This window comes from Stegostoma tigrinum, chromosome 17, assembly GCF_030684315.1.
Source record: "Stegostoma tigrinum isolate sSteTig4 chromosome 17, sSteTig4.hap1, whole genome shotgun sequence".
Classification (NCBI taxonomy): Eukaryota; Metazoa; Chordata; class Chondrichthyes; order Orectolobiformes; family Stegostomatidae; genus Stegostoma; species Stegostoma tigrinum.
In genome coordinates, this window is record NC_081370.1 from 35,975,183 (window position 1) to 35,988,666 (window position 13,484).

The 13,484-nt window shown below is 44.6% G+C and overlaps 1 protein-coding gene across 1 annotated transcript in view; it reads left to right on the forward strand.

Moving 5' to 3' along the window:
• Positions 1 to 13,484, forward strand: part of LOC125459350 (GTPase HRas) — a 60,351-nt gene that overhangs the window by 41,665 nt on the left and 5,202 nt on the right. The window contains 4 exon segments of the mRNA XM_048545716.2: positions 3,599 to 3,777; positions 8,459 to 8,553; positions 8,556 to 8,617; positions 12,091 to 12,216. Coding sequence (XP_048401673.2) covers positions 3,599 to 3,777; positions 8,459 to 8,553; positions 8,556 to 8,617; positions 12,091 to 12,210 — 456 coding nt within the window. The 3' untranslated portion in view covers positions 12,211 to 12,216.

The window sequence follows — 13,484 nt, forward strand, 5'->3', positions numbered from 1 at the left end:
TGGATCTATATTGTTGCAGTTACTTGGGTATTCAGAGGTAATAGGAACTGCAGATGCTGGAGAATCTGAAATAACAAGGTGTGGAGCTGAATGAACACAGCAGGCCAAGCAGCATCTTAGGAGCACAAAAGCTAACGTTTTGGACCTAGATGCTTCATCAGAAATAGGGGAAGAGGGTTCTGAAATAATAGGGAGAGAGGGGGAACATGGGTCGAAGATGGAAAGAGAACATAGGTGGAGAAGAGACAGAAGTTAGAGGTGGGGATGGAGCCAGTAAAGGTGAGTGTGGGTAGGGAGGGGATAGGTCAGCCCAGGAAGGATGGACAAGTCAAGGGAGTGGGATGAGGTTAGCAGGTAGGAAATGGGGGGTGTGGCTTGAGGTGGGAGGAGAGGAAGAACAAGTTAGGGAGGCAGGGACGAGCTGGGCTGGTTTTGGGATGCGGTGGGGGTAGGGGAGAACTTGAAGCTGGTGAAGTCCACATTGATACCATATGGCTGCAGAGTTCCCAAGCAGAATATGAGTTGCTGTTCCTGCAACCTTCAGGTGGCATCATTTGTGGCACTGCAGGAGGCCCAGGATGGACATGTCACCTAAGGAATGGGAGGGAGAGTTGAAATGGTTTGTGACTGGGAGATGCAGCTGTTTATTGCGAATGAAGTTGTACTAAATGAAAATTTCTCTCTAAGGAGCCACTTTTTTTACACTCTTTTTTTTCCTGTGCACTTGCTGTTTTCTGTCTTCATATTGAAGCTAGTCCAATACGGAGCTGGCTTATGGTTATTAGGTGTTCTGCCAAGCGGTCCCCAAGCCTCTGCTTGGTTTCCCCCAATGTAGAGGAGGCCACAAAGGGAACAGTGGATGCAATATACCACATTAGCAGATGTGCAAGTGAACCTCTGCTTGATGTGGAAAGTCAGCTTGGGGCCTGGGCTGGGGGTGAGGGGGTGTGGGGCAAGTGTAGCACTTACTGCGGTTGCAGGGAAAAGTGTTGGGTGTGGTGGGGCTGGATGGGAGTGTGGAGCAGACAAGGGAGTCATGGAGAGTGGTCCCTCCAGAAAGCGGATAAGGGCGGGGAGGGAAAAATGTCTTTGGGGTCGGATTGCAGATGGCAGAAGTGTTGGAGGATGATGCGTTGGATCCGGAGGTTGGTTGGGGTGGCATGTGAGGGGGATTCTCCTTTTGGCTGTTATTGCAGGCACAGGGCGTGAGGGATGAGTTGTGGGAAATGTGGGAGACACGGTCAAGGGTGTACTCGGGTGAGTGGGGGGGTGCTGTTGTGGCAGTCCTTGAAAAGGGAGGACATCTGATCTGTATGGGAGTGGAATGCCTCATCGTGGGAGCAGATGTGATGGAGGTGAAGGAATTGGGAATAGGGGATGGCATTTTTGCAGGAAGGTGGGTGGGAGGAGGTGTACTCTCGGTAGCTATGGGAGTCAGTGGGCTTGAAATGGATATCTGTTTCGAGGTGGTTGCCTGAGATGGAGACAAAGGAGTCCAGGGAGGTATTAGGGATAGTCTAGATGAACTTAAGGTCGTGGTGGAAGGCGTTGAATTGGATGAACTGTTTGAGCTGCTCATGTGCGCACGAGGCGGCGCAGATACAGTCAATGTAACGGAGAAAGAGATAATGGGAACTGCAGATGCTGGAGAAGCGGAGATAACAAAGTGTGGAGCTGGATGAACCCAGCAGGACAAGGAGCTTGTGTTCTTCTGCTTGGCCTGCTGTGTTCATCCAGCTCCACACTTTGTTATAACGGAGGAAGAGGTGGGGCTTAAGGCCAGTGTAGGTGCGGAAGAGGGATTGTTCCATGTAACCCCCATCCCAGGCCCCAAGAAGACTTTCGACATCAAGCAGAGGGTCACTTGCACCTCTGCTGATGTGGTATACTGCACCCACTCTACCTGTTGTGGCCTCCTCTACATCAGGGAAACCAAGCAGAGACTTGGGGACCGCTTTGCAAAACACCTACACTCAGTTCACAATAAACAGTTGCACCTCCAGTCTCAGACCATTTCAACTTCCCCTCCCGTATCTCAGACAACATGCCCATCCTGGGCCTCCTGCAGTACCACAATGATGCCACCCGAAGGTTGCAGGAACAGCAACTCTATATTCAGCTTGGGAACCCTGCAGCCCAATGGTATCAATGTGGATTTCACAAGCTTCAAAATCTGCCCTCCCCCTACTACATTCCAGAACAGCCCAGCTCATCCCCACCTCCCTAACCTGTTCTTCCTCTCAGCTATCCCCTCCTCCCACTTTGACCCACACCTCCATTTCCTACCTTCTAACCTCATCCTGCCCATCCTCCCTGGACTGACCTATCTCCTCCCCACCCACACTCATCTGTACTGGCTCCATCCCCGCCCTCTTTAACTTGTCTGTCTCCTCTCCACCTACCTCTTTCCTCTATCTATCTTTGACCTGCCTTCCCCTCTCTCTCCCTATTTATTTCAGAACCCTCTTCCCCTCCCCCATTTCTGGGTCTAGGCCTGAAACGTCAGCTTTCCTGCTCCTAAGATGCTGCTTGGCCTGCTGTATTTGGGTATTCAGTCTGTTCTCCCCACCCAGTGCATGCGCACAAAATGATTGTTCACATTTTAACATTTTGGAAATGATTTGAATCACAAATAGTTTGTTTTGGCCTCCCTGTTGAATGGGACTTGGGAACATCTTAGCATTAAGCTGAAGTGTACAGTGTACATGATCTAAATTTATCATTGAACTTTAAGGCTTGTGCCTGAGAATTAAGCATCAAAACAAGTAACCTTCCCTTCCGATGAAGTAAGGTGCAATTTGAATGTCTCACTGGATTATCCTGGAGTATTCCACTTGAGTTTGCCAATTTGGGATCTAAGTGTTGGATTTGTGGGGAGATTAGATTGTCAGACACAACCAAGACCCCCCTCAAACTGATGTGCCTGCCAGTGACTAAGATTCTATTTAGGCCAGTAACCTGGTTACAGATAGGTATGCTTGGAAACTATTATCTGAATGAAACTCAATCCAGACATGATATTTCGAAGGACTGTAAAATGTTGGGGATGAATCTCTCTCAAACTCCCTCAATGCACTTTTTTTTGTCGCTTCTATCTTCAGCTAATGTGACACTAAGGGGAACTCTGAAAGCTGCTGCTGAGGTGATCCTCCTGCATGGACTGGTTTCCCAGTTTTAAAACATTCGAATGGATTTTGGCAGCCCTTTGTACTGTTTGAGGATGTTTTTAATGCAACTTGTATTTCATAAAACATTGAACATGATGCTGCTCCTCTCCAAAGAGGGTCTGTGATGAAAGTGTAGAATCACACGTGCAGGCAACTATCCAGCTGGTTACCAAGGCAACATGTCCTCAAAGCTATATTTATATGTAAAACCCGAACTGAGAGTGACAGATGCACCCGCACCCCCCTCCCCTGATGGTGAGCTGTTTGTTTTCCTCTTCTGTTTTACTTTAAAATGCAGGAAAGTAAATTTAACTCACTAGTTACACCTGAAATATGCTCTGGATTTATTAAGATGGCTACTGAGCAATCAAAAATGGATGCCCAAGTCTCACAGGCTTGACTTAATTTTATTTTACTTTTCTAATCACCAGGATTCCTATAGAAAGCAGGTAGTTATTGATGGGGAAACCTGTTTGTTGGACATTCTGGACACAGCAGGTCAAGAGGAGTACAGTGCCATGAGAGACCAATACATGAGGACAGGAGAGGGCTTCCTGTGTGTCTTTGCAATCAACAACACCAAATCATTTGAAGACATTCATCAGTACAGGTTAGTGTTGTGAAGTTTTTTTTGTTTAAGGCACTAGTTTCTGACCCAGATTTTTCACTTTCGAGCTGGATTTCAAATCCAATCTTGTTATATTCATTCTTGTCTAGAAGATCATTTTACTTGGAGGTCATTAACCAAACCTGTTTCACCTCATTCTGTTTTGATTCCAAATGTACAGTTATTCAAAATGTATGTGTTCCAGATTCTCTCGATGAACTGTCATCCAGAGTACCTTTTCCAAATTTCTTTATTCAACGTCTATGAAGATTAAAATTCTCCACAATTTAATGGCAGGATATTTTGTATTGGTTACCTGATTGATTAATTCTTTATACTGTCACTCCCAACAATGACTCCCCTCTCCTTATGATCTCTTACCTGCATTCAAACTGATTCAACACTTTGGTTCTGTTATGATCCCAGATCTGGCCATCAAATTTACACTGATCCTGGACAAGATCCCCAACTTAAGTTTACAATTTGGTTAGAGACTAGTAACCTTTTATTTTAAGGTAAACAAAAGGTAAGTTTCAAGGGAGTTGTGAAGAGAATAATGCCACAATATGGCATGGTCTTCAACAAACAGCAATAAAGTTTGTATTAGTACAATTATGCTATTTAATCACAAATCTTCAATAGAATTTACTATAATATACAAACTTATTTCTAATATCCACAATTAATCTATTGTAAACATAGGTAATGTACAGTGAATATTTCACACCTCAATCCAATATCACAATACCAATATATTATACTCTCCTCTCCACCTATCATCATTTCTTTCCATCTTCAGTCCACCTCCCCCCCTCCTATTTATTCCAGAACCCTCTCCCTATCCCCCTCTCTGATGAAGGGTCTAGGCCCGAAACGTCAGCTTTTGTGCTCCTGAGATGCTGCTGGGCCTGCTGTGTTCATCCAGCCTCACATTTTATTATCTTGGGAACTGCAGATGCTGGAGAATCCATTATCACATCACAATACCACTCACTGCTTCTCCGCACCCCACAAGAACTTTCATTTTCACTAATTCTTGAGATGTGGGTGTCGCCGGCTAGGCCAGGGTCCCTAGTCCCTTCTTTTGAAGGTAATGGTGAATTGAGCCTTGAACTGTTGTAGTCTGCTTTTGGTGTAGGTGGATCCACAATCCGGTTGTGAAAGAGTTCCAAGATTTTGACCTAGTGAGACTGAAGGAATGGTGATTACATTTCCAAGTCAGGATGGTGAGTGGTTTGGAGGGGAATTTACAGGTGATGTTCCCGTGCAACTATTATCCTTGGCCTTCTAGATGGTTGTATCATGGGTTTGGATGGTGCCGTCTAAGGATATTTGCATTTCTGCAGTGGCATCATGTACACTGACATTCAGTAGCAGTGTGTATTGTGGATGTAGTGCCAATTAAGCAGGCTGCTTTTTCTTGAACAGTGTCAAATTTTGTGTTGCTGGAACTGCATCCATCCAAGCAAGTGGGGAGTATTCCATCACTCTCAGGACTTGTCTTGAGAAGTGGACAGGCATGGCAGAGTCAGGAATTACTCATCTTGGGATTCCTTGACTCTTACCATCTTTTTGTCTTAATGCCTTTGTGGGATGAGGGTGTCACTGGCTTGGCAGCATTTATTGCCCATCCCCTAATTACCCAGAGGGCAGTTCAGAGTCAGCCACACTGCTTTGGGTCGGAATCAAATGTAGGCCAGACCAGGTAAGGATGGCAGTTTCCTTCCTTAAAGGGCATTAGTGAACTAGATGGGTTTTTTCTGACAATTGAAACTGGATTAATGGTCATCAATAGGTTCTTAATTCCATATATTTTATTGAATTCGAATTCACTATCTGCCATGATGGGATTCAAACGCAGGTCCCCAGAACGTTATCTGGGTCTTTGGATTAACAGTCCAGCAGTAATGGCATGAGGCCTCCCCTATACAATATTTATATGGTTAGTCCAGGTCCATTTCTGGTCAATGATAACACCTAAGATGATGGAGAAATCAGGGATGGTAATACCATCAAATTGTAGGGGTGACGGTCTGGTTGTTTGCCTGAGGTGGTCGTTCGTAATTTGCATTTGTGATGCATATGTACTTGCCACTTTTTTCAGCCCAAACCTGTTGTCTGGGTTTGCCCTGCTTGAACATGATATGCTCTAGTACCTGAGGTGTCATGCATGGTGCTGTAAAATGTACAATCATCAACAAACATCCCACTTCTGACCTTTTATGATGGAAGAAAAGTCATTGAAGTAGCTGAAGGTAGTTGGGCCTAAGACACTAGCCTGAGGAACTGGATTAGAATCTAGAAATCCTGACCATGTGAAAAAGGCATTCGGTCCATGTCTGCACTGGCTGACTCAGACTCAGACCCAGCCCCCACCCTAGCCACACAACGTGGCATTTCCCATTGCTAATTTATCTAGCCTGTGCACCTGGAGGGCAACTTAACACAGCTAATTCACCTGACATCCACATCTCTGGAGTTTGGGAGGAAACCGGAGCACCTCGGAAATCCATGCAGATGCTGGGAGAAAAGTGTGGAGTTTGCACAGACAGTCGCTCACGCGTGGAATTGAACCTTAGTCTCTGCTGTGAGGCAGCAGTACTAGCCACTGAGCCAAGGTGCTGCTGAAGTGCCACCTGCTCCAGGTGTGTAAAAACATCTTCTCAAACAGGTTTCTTTTGAGAAAAGATTATACCCTGAGGATCCAGAGATGATGAACCTCAACCACAATCATCCTTTCTTGAACTATGACTTCCTTGTGGGACAAGGGCATCAGTGGCTGGGCCAGCATTTATCATCCATAGCTTCTTCTCTGCCCTCGGTGGTGGGGGAGCTGCCACCTTTAAACCACCACAGTCTACATGCTGTGGATTGACCCACGATGCCCTTAAGGAGGGAATTTCAGGATTTTTTTTGACCCAGTGAACGTGAAGGCATTGTGATATATTTCCAAGTTGGGATGGTGAGTGGCTTGGATGGGAGCTTAGAGCTGGTTGTCTTCCCATGTATCTGTTGCCCTTATTATGAGAGGCTTGTGGCTGTGGTTTGAAGGTGCTGTCCACGGATCTTTTTGTGAATTTCTGCAATGCATCTTGTAGATGGTACACACTGCTGCCCCTCAGGACTTGGTAGTGGAGGATGTGTCCGCTTGTGGATGCGGTGCGGTGTCAATCGGGTTGCTTTGCCCTGGATGGTGTCAAGCTGCTTGAGATTTATTGGAGATGCGCCCTTCCAAGTAAGTGGGCAGTATTCATGCTTTCTAACTTGTGTTTCCTAATCGAGCATCCCAACAAGTGAGTTACTCACTGCAGTATTCCTAACCTCTGACCTGCTCTTGTAACCGCTCTGTTTATGTAGCAAGTGCAGCTGAGTTTCTGATCGATGGTCACCCCAGCGATGAGGATTCAGTGATAACAATGAACGTCATGGGACAGTGGTTAGACTGATTGGAAGTGATCTTTGCCCTGGCATTTATTGGTGTGAATGTTTGCCACTTGTCAGCCCAAGCCTGGATATTGTCGGATCTTGTTGCATTTGAACATGTACAGCTTCAGTATCTGAAGAATTGTGATTGGTACTGAAAATAGGGCAATCGTTGGTGAACATCCCTCTTATGATAGAGAAAAGGTCATTGAAGCAGTTGAAGATGTTTGGACCCTAGGATATTACCCTTAAGAACTCCTGCAGAGATCTCCTGGAGCTGAGAACTGACCAGCAACCATCTTTCTATGGTATGACTCCAACCAGTGGAGAGTTATAGCAAGACTGGAAGCAGGTAGAGTTTCTTCATGTCACACTCTCACTCCTGGAATTCAGCTCTCATCCATGTTTGAACCAGGGCTGTAATGAGAGCAGGAGTGGCCCTGGTACAACTCAAATGAAGCCAATGAGCAAGTACAGCTTGATAGCACTGTCGATAACACCTTGAATCACTACTGAATTTTGAGGAGACTGTGGTGGTAATTGGCCAGATTGGAATTGTCCTGTATTTTGTGTACAAGAAATACCTGGGCAATTTTCCACATTGCCAATAGGTGCCAGTGTTGTAGCTGTACTGGAAGTACTTGGCTAGGGGAGCGGCCACTTTATTGCATGATGTTGTGCGGAGTCAGTGTCTGAGCTTCTGGTTATGGGTGGTGGGGGGAGAAACTGGTACAAATAACCTGAACACTAAGTACTGTGGTTGGGTGTGGGTGAACAATGAAGGGAAAGGGGATTATTCTGGCAAGAAGTTCTTTTACAGAAAGAAACACCAAAGAGATCTCCAATTTCTTTAAGAAGAACTCTTTTTTTTTTTTGTCCTCTCACTGCCATCCCCAGCACCCTTCACCCTCACTGAAATGGCAAGAAGGGTAGTAACTAGAGGGCACTGATTTTAATTGCTAAGATGTGGTGAGTTATTGGGATGTGAATGCACCTCAGTGACCGTGGAAACAGCTGCAGTAGTAACTTTTTCAAAAGGGGACTTGTTAAGTGAAAATGCTCGCATGGTAACTGGGATGGGGAGGTGGAGGGTGAGGAGAGGGCCTGAAGAAGGATTGAATGGATAGTTCTTTAAAAGAGCTGACAGAGGTGCAATGGGCCAAATGGGTACCACTGTGTGCTGTAAAATTTCATGCCTTTTGATCTCCGTCAGCTTGTGAAGAATTCTGCCATCTGCTAAAGGCATCCTGTATTTTCACAGGGAACAAATTAAAAGGGTGAAGGATTCCGATGATGTTCCAATGGTTCTGGTGGGAAACAAGTGCGATCTGCCTTGCCGTTCTGTGGAGACTCGGCAGGCCAAGACCTGGCTCGGAGTTATGGCATTCCTTACATTGAAACCTCTGCCAAAACCAGACAGGTGGGTAGCTGACCATATTTTAGCATTGATTGCTATATTCGCTCCTCATAGTGGAGGCAGTGTCACTGAGTTTGTCCTGATCCCCAGCTTGTAAAATTGACTTGGTGCCTGATTCGAACCAGTGCTCCCTGATCTACACCAGCTTATGTCTGGGAACTTTTTTTGTAAAACCATTTTTATCCTTCTCGAATCCCTCAAGTCACAAATACTTGGATTCAATCCAAGTGGAAGACACCCTCTTTTAAAACAAAATCAAGGGCTTTATTTTACAAAAAAGCAAGTGCGGGAGAAACTCGGCAAGTCTGGGAGCACGTGTGAGAAAGAAATAGGGTCAAAACTTCAGTCCAATTGTAGACTAATGTTGGCTGTTTCTCTCTAGATGTTGCCACACCTTCAGGTTTATGTCCAGCACCTCTTTATTTAAGATTTCCAACATCCCCAGTAGCTTGCTTTCCCTTTTTCGTTTAGATTGCACCAAAGCTGTTTTAATGTGGGAAAGAGGGAATCAACTGAAGTGCAGAGAGGGTGATAGTGGGAGAAGTAAAAGCTTACCAAAAAGGTGCATTTTATGTACCACTGAATGTCCTGAAGCACAACTTAAAATGTAACTCTTGTTCCGAGATTGGAAATGCAGCTGGTAATTCTTTGAATACTACCATGTGGTCTTTTGAGGAGGTAGACAAAAGAGGAAAGAAGCAGTAACAGTGTTAAACCTTTTTAAGTAAAGTAAGTAAAATTAACTTTCTCACTTTTTTAACTAAGCAAATCTCCAATGTGCAAGAAGATCTCAAGCAGAAAACAAATGTGGCTTTGACAGTCTTCAGGGATCTGTCTCCATTTCCCCATGCCCACACCAAGGCTGGAACTGCAGATTGGTCTCCTTCATTCTCAGAATCATATGCACCGGCAGAGGTCATTCTGCCCATCATAGTGCCAGCTCCTAGAAATTACTATCCAATTATCTCTGCCTCAGCTGTGACCCTACTAGTTCAAAGCAAATATTGAAGATCCAGGAAATCTGGAATGAAGTAATAAAAACGTGACTGAAATTCTTTCCTTGGATGCTGCCTGGTCTCCTGAGTAGTAGTTAATACTTCAGACCTTTGGCCTTTCATCAGAATGGGCATCACTGTTTATTGCTAGTCGTTAATTGCCTTTAGAATTTAAGAAAATCTCAAATGCAAGTGAAAGGCTTGCTAAGCCATTGCAGAAGGGAGTCAAGAATCAACCACGTTACTGTCTAGAGTCACACAGGCCAAACTTGATTTTTGTGGGGGGAAGAAATTATTTTCACCTTCAAAGAACTAATCAGATGGGATTTAACAATCCAGTGATCTGATAGACAGTGATTTATTATTGAGTGAATTTTATTGCAGTTTTTCTGGTTAGTTGAATTTAGATTCCACAGCTATCATGGTAGGCTTTTAACACCTCTCCAGATCACCACCTTCAGGCTGCAATTGGAGACGATGGCCTAGCAGTATTAATCCTAAACTGTGAACCCAGAAACCCAAGTAATGTTCTGAGGACCTGGATTCAAATCATGTCATGGAAGATGGTGGAGTTTGAATTCCATAAAAGTTGGGTGTTATGATGATCATGAAACCCATCTGGTTCATTAAACTCCAGACCCGCATCAATGTGGATGACTCTTCACTGCCTTCTGGGCAAATATGGATGGGCAAAAAATGCTGGCCGAGCTAGTAATGTCCATATCTGATGAATTATTTGAGAAGAGAGTTAATATAGTGAAAGTAGTTACCATGCAAATATTCACCAGAACGTAATACTTGTGAGGACCAACACCGATTTTATAAAAGTTTGAAACAAACGTTAGACTAAACTTTCTTCCTTGATTTATAAAACTGAGAATCTATGTAACAGTGTTATCCTGCTGAGCCACCTTCAAACATTTTTAAGTACATTTACGGTCTGGTTTCCCTGCTCCTGTGATCTCCTCATGAATGGAATAATATGTTTATTATCCTTTCTGTCATTCTTCCTACTAAAACATAGATGTAATTTTACCATTAAATTATGTCACTTGTCTACCCATTTCCCCACACTCTGCTCTTCTGAGGTCTGTTACTGACACCCTCATTGTGTTGGTTTTTAAGGTGAGAATTTTACAGTGAGAATTTACACATTGCATAGTTTTTAAGAAGGATGATTTTAGGCAGTACTTGATTTGTCCAGATATTCAATGTCTCAAGCACAAGAGCAGGTCAAAGGCTAAGAATCCTACAGCAAATAACTCTCCACCTTGTCCTCCTAAAGCTACACTATCAACAAGATACAAGTCCCGAGTGTGCTGGAATACTGTCTGCTTGGATGAATGCAGCCTAACCCCATCCAAGGCAAAGCAGCTCCCTTAAATGTTGTATTCCTCTACTAGCACACAATGACAACAGTATGTACTATTCAAGACTCCTTCAACCATACCTTCCAAGCACATGATCTTTGCTACCTTGGAGCACCAGGGCAGCAGGCACATAGGAGCACCACAAGACCACCTTAAACTGTGCACCATGCTGACTTGTAAACATATCCTCCTACCTTTGGTGCTAGGTCACAATCCTGGAGCTCCCTTTCTAACAATACTATGGGTGTACCTACATCACATGGACTGCAATAGTTCAGGAAGGCTTTGTACCATCATCTCCAGGGCAGTTAGCCTTGCTGCTGATGCCCATTAAAGTATAAATAAATCCCGCATGCTTTGTATGATGTAGGAATTGGTTGGATGCTGCTGGAGAAATATTACCTCCTGAACCTAAGGCACAAGATTTTCAGAAGGTTTAGTCCATCAACTGGAGCAGTGGACCACTATTTTAAGTGCAGATTTAAAGCATAGCTCAGTTAGATGTACGCAGAGTAAATAGGGAGAAGCTGTGTCCACTGATCCTGATCAGTAATTAAAGGATGCACATTTTAAGAAAGCTGTCAAAAGAAAGAAGGGATAGTAGGAACTGCAGATGCTGGAGAATCTGAGATAACAAAGTGTAGAGCTGAATGAACACAGCAGGTCAAGCAGTATCAGAGGAGCAGGAAAGCTGACGTTAAGGGCCTAGAACCTCCTTCAGAATTCTTCAGAATTTCTGAAGAAGGGTTTTGGCCTGAAATGTCAGCTTTCCTGCTCTTCTGCTAAGCCTGCTAAGTTCATCCAGCTCTATATCTCTCGTTATCAAAGGAAACAAGGGAGGTGCCTTTAAAGATAACAGCAAATCTCCTCTGGAAAGAGTGCTAAAAATAGATTCACCAGTAACTTCAGAGAGAATTGGATAAATTCTTGACCAGGAGAAGTTTACAGGCGTATTGCAGGGGGTGGGCCAAGTGGGAAAGCAGAGAAATGAAATGAGTTAGTACAAGCATTATGGGCCAACTGGAATCTCTCTTGTGCTGTATCTTTCTAAGATCCTCAGTTTGTACATATGCCTCCATTTCTCCTAACCAGTCTGCCTTTTACGTCGCAGGGAGTGGAGGATGCTTTTTACACTCTGGTCCGAGAGATCAGCCAACACAAAGTCAGGAAATCAAACCCACCAGATGACAGTGGGCAAGACTGTAACAACTGTAAATGTGTGATATTGTGACTTCTGGTAAGTGATTATAGATAAAAATCAGGCTTTGGTGTCAGTCAGTCTACAGGTTACTACTTCCTTTTATCTTCTAGTTCATTATCTTCTCTGTTCTACAGTTACTGCACAGGCTTTGTGCTTTCTACTATACTGGCATGGTGTTCTCTCTGCATCATCCAACAATTTTGAAAATTCATGCTTTGTTGCACACTCCAATTTCCCATCTGCACACTGCCCTGTGGTGGCATCTGAAGACATTTTCCGTTCCATGTGCTTGCTGATATCCAGCCGTATCTTACTGGCCCCACCCAACGCCTTCACAGCATCAGCTTTGCCAGGCTGTTGACTGCTCTTCAAACTGAGCAGAGGTTTCCTGCAATTAACTATTGAGAAGATAGCCATGGTTTTCAGTCCTAAACAACCCCTACCTCTGTTCTATACCTACTGACTCCAATACCTTCTCAAGAGTCTGGTCATTAAGTCAGAGATTGAACCATCGGACATGCCGAGAACTGCAGATGCTGGAGTCTGAAGCGTGGAGCTGGATGAACACAGCTGGCCAGGCAGCATCAGGAGTAAGAAGGCTGACATTTCGGGTCAGGACCCTTCTTCAGAAATGGTGTCTTAACTCACCCTAACAATGACCAGGCCATTTTGAAGACCACCACCTTTTTTTTCCCCCCACCTCTAACATCCCCTAACTCTGCTGTCTCAGCTCACATGCTGCGGAAACTCTGCTCCGTGCTTTTGCTACATCCAGACCTGACTTCCAATACAATCCTGGCTTGCCCCCTCATCCTATCCTCTAGAAAGACCAGTTCATCCAAAATTTAGCTCGTCTCACCAAGGCCTGTTCCATCACTCTGCTTATTGACCTGCTTTCTCATTGACCTTGAGTTTGGCAACGTACCAGCTTTAAAATTCCTATCCTGAGTTTAAGTTTCTCCATGGTCTCATTTCTCCTACCCCTGTAACCACCACCAACCCCCTTGCCTCTAAGACCTCTGCTCCAGTTGTGCCTCTTGCACAACCCCTTTTTTTTTTAAAATCCCTCCTCCAGCTAGACATGTCACAGTTTTGGGCTCAAACTCTGGAATTCTCTTCCCAGACCTATCTAGATGTCACTTGGTGTCTCTCTCATGCTGTCTTCTTTCCTCCCTGTTTGTCTATCTCCTTCTCTCTTCCTTTTTTGAAGGCTTCAAAAGACCAAGGTCTCAGTCACCTGCCCCAATTGTGCGCTGCCCATTTAGAATCTATGTACCAGGTGATGGTGCCAGGGGAAGATCTGT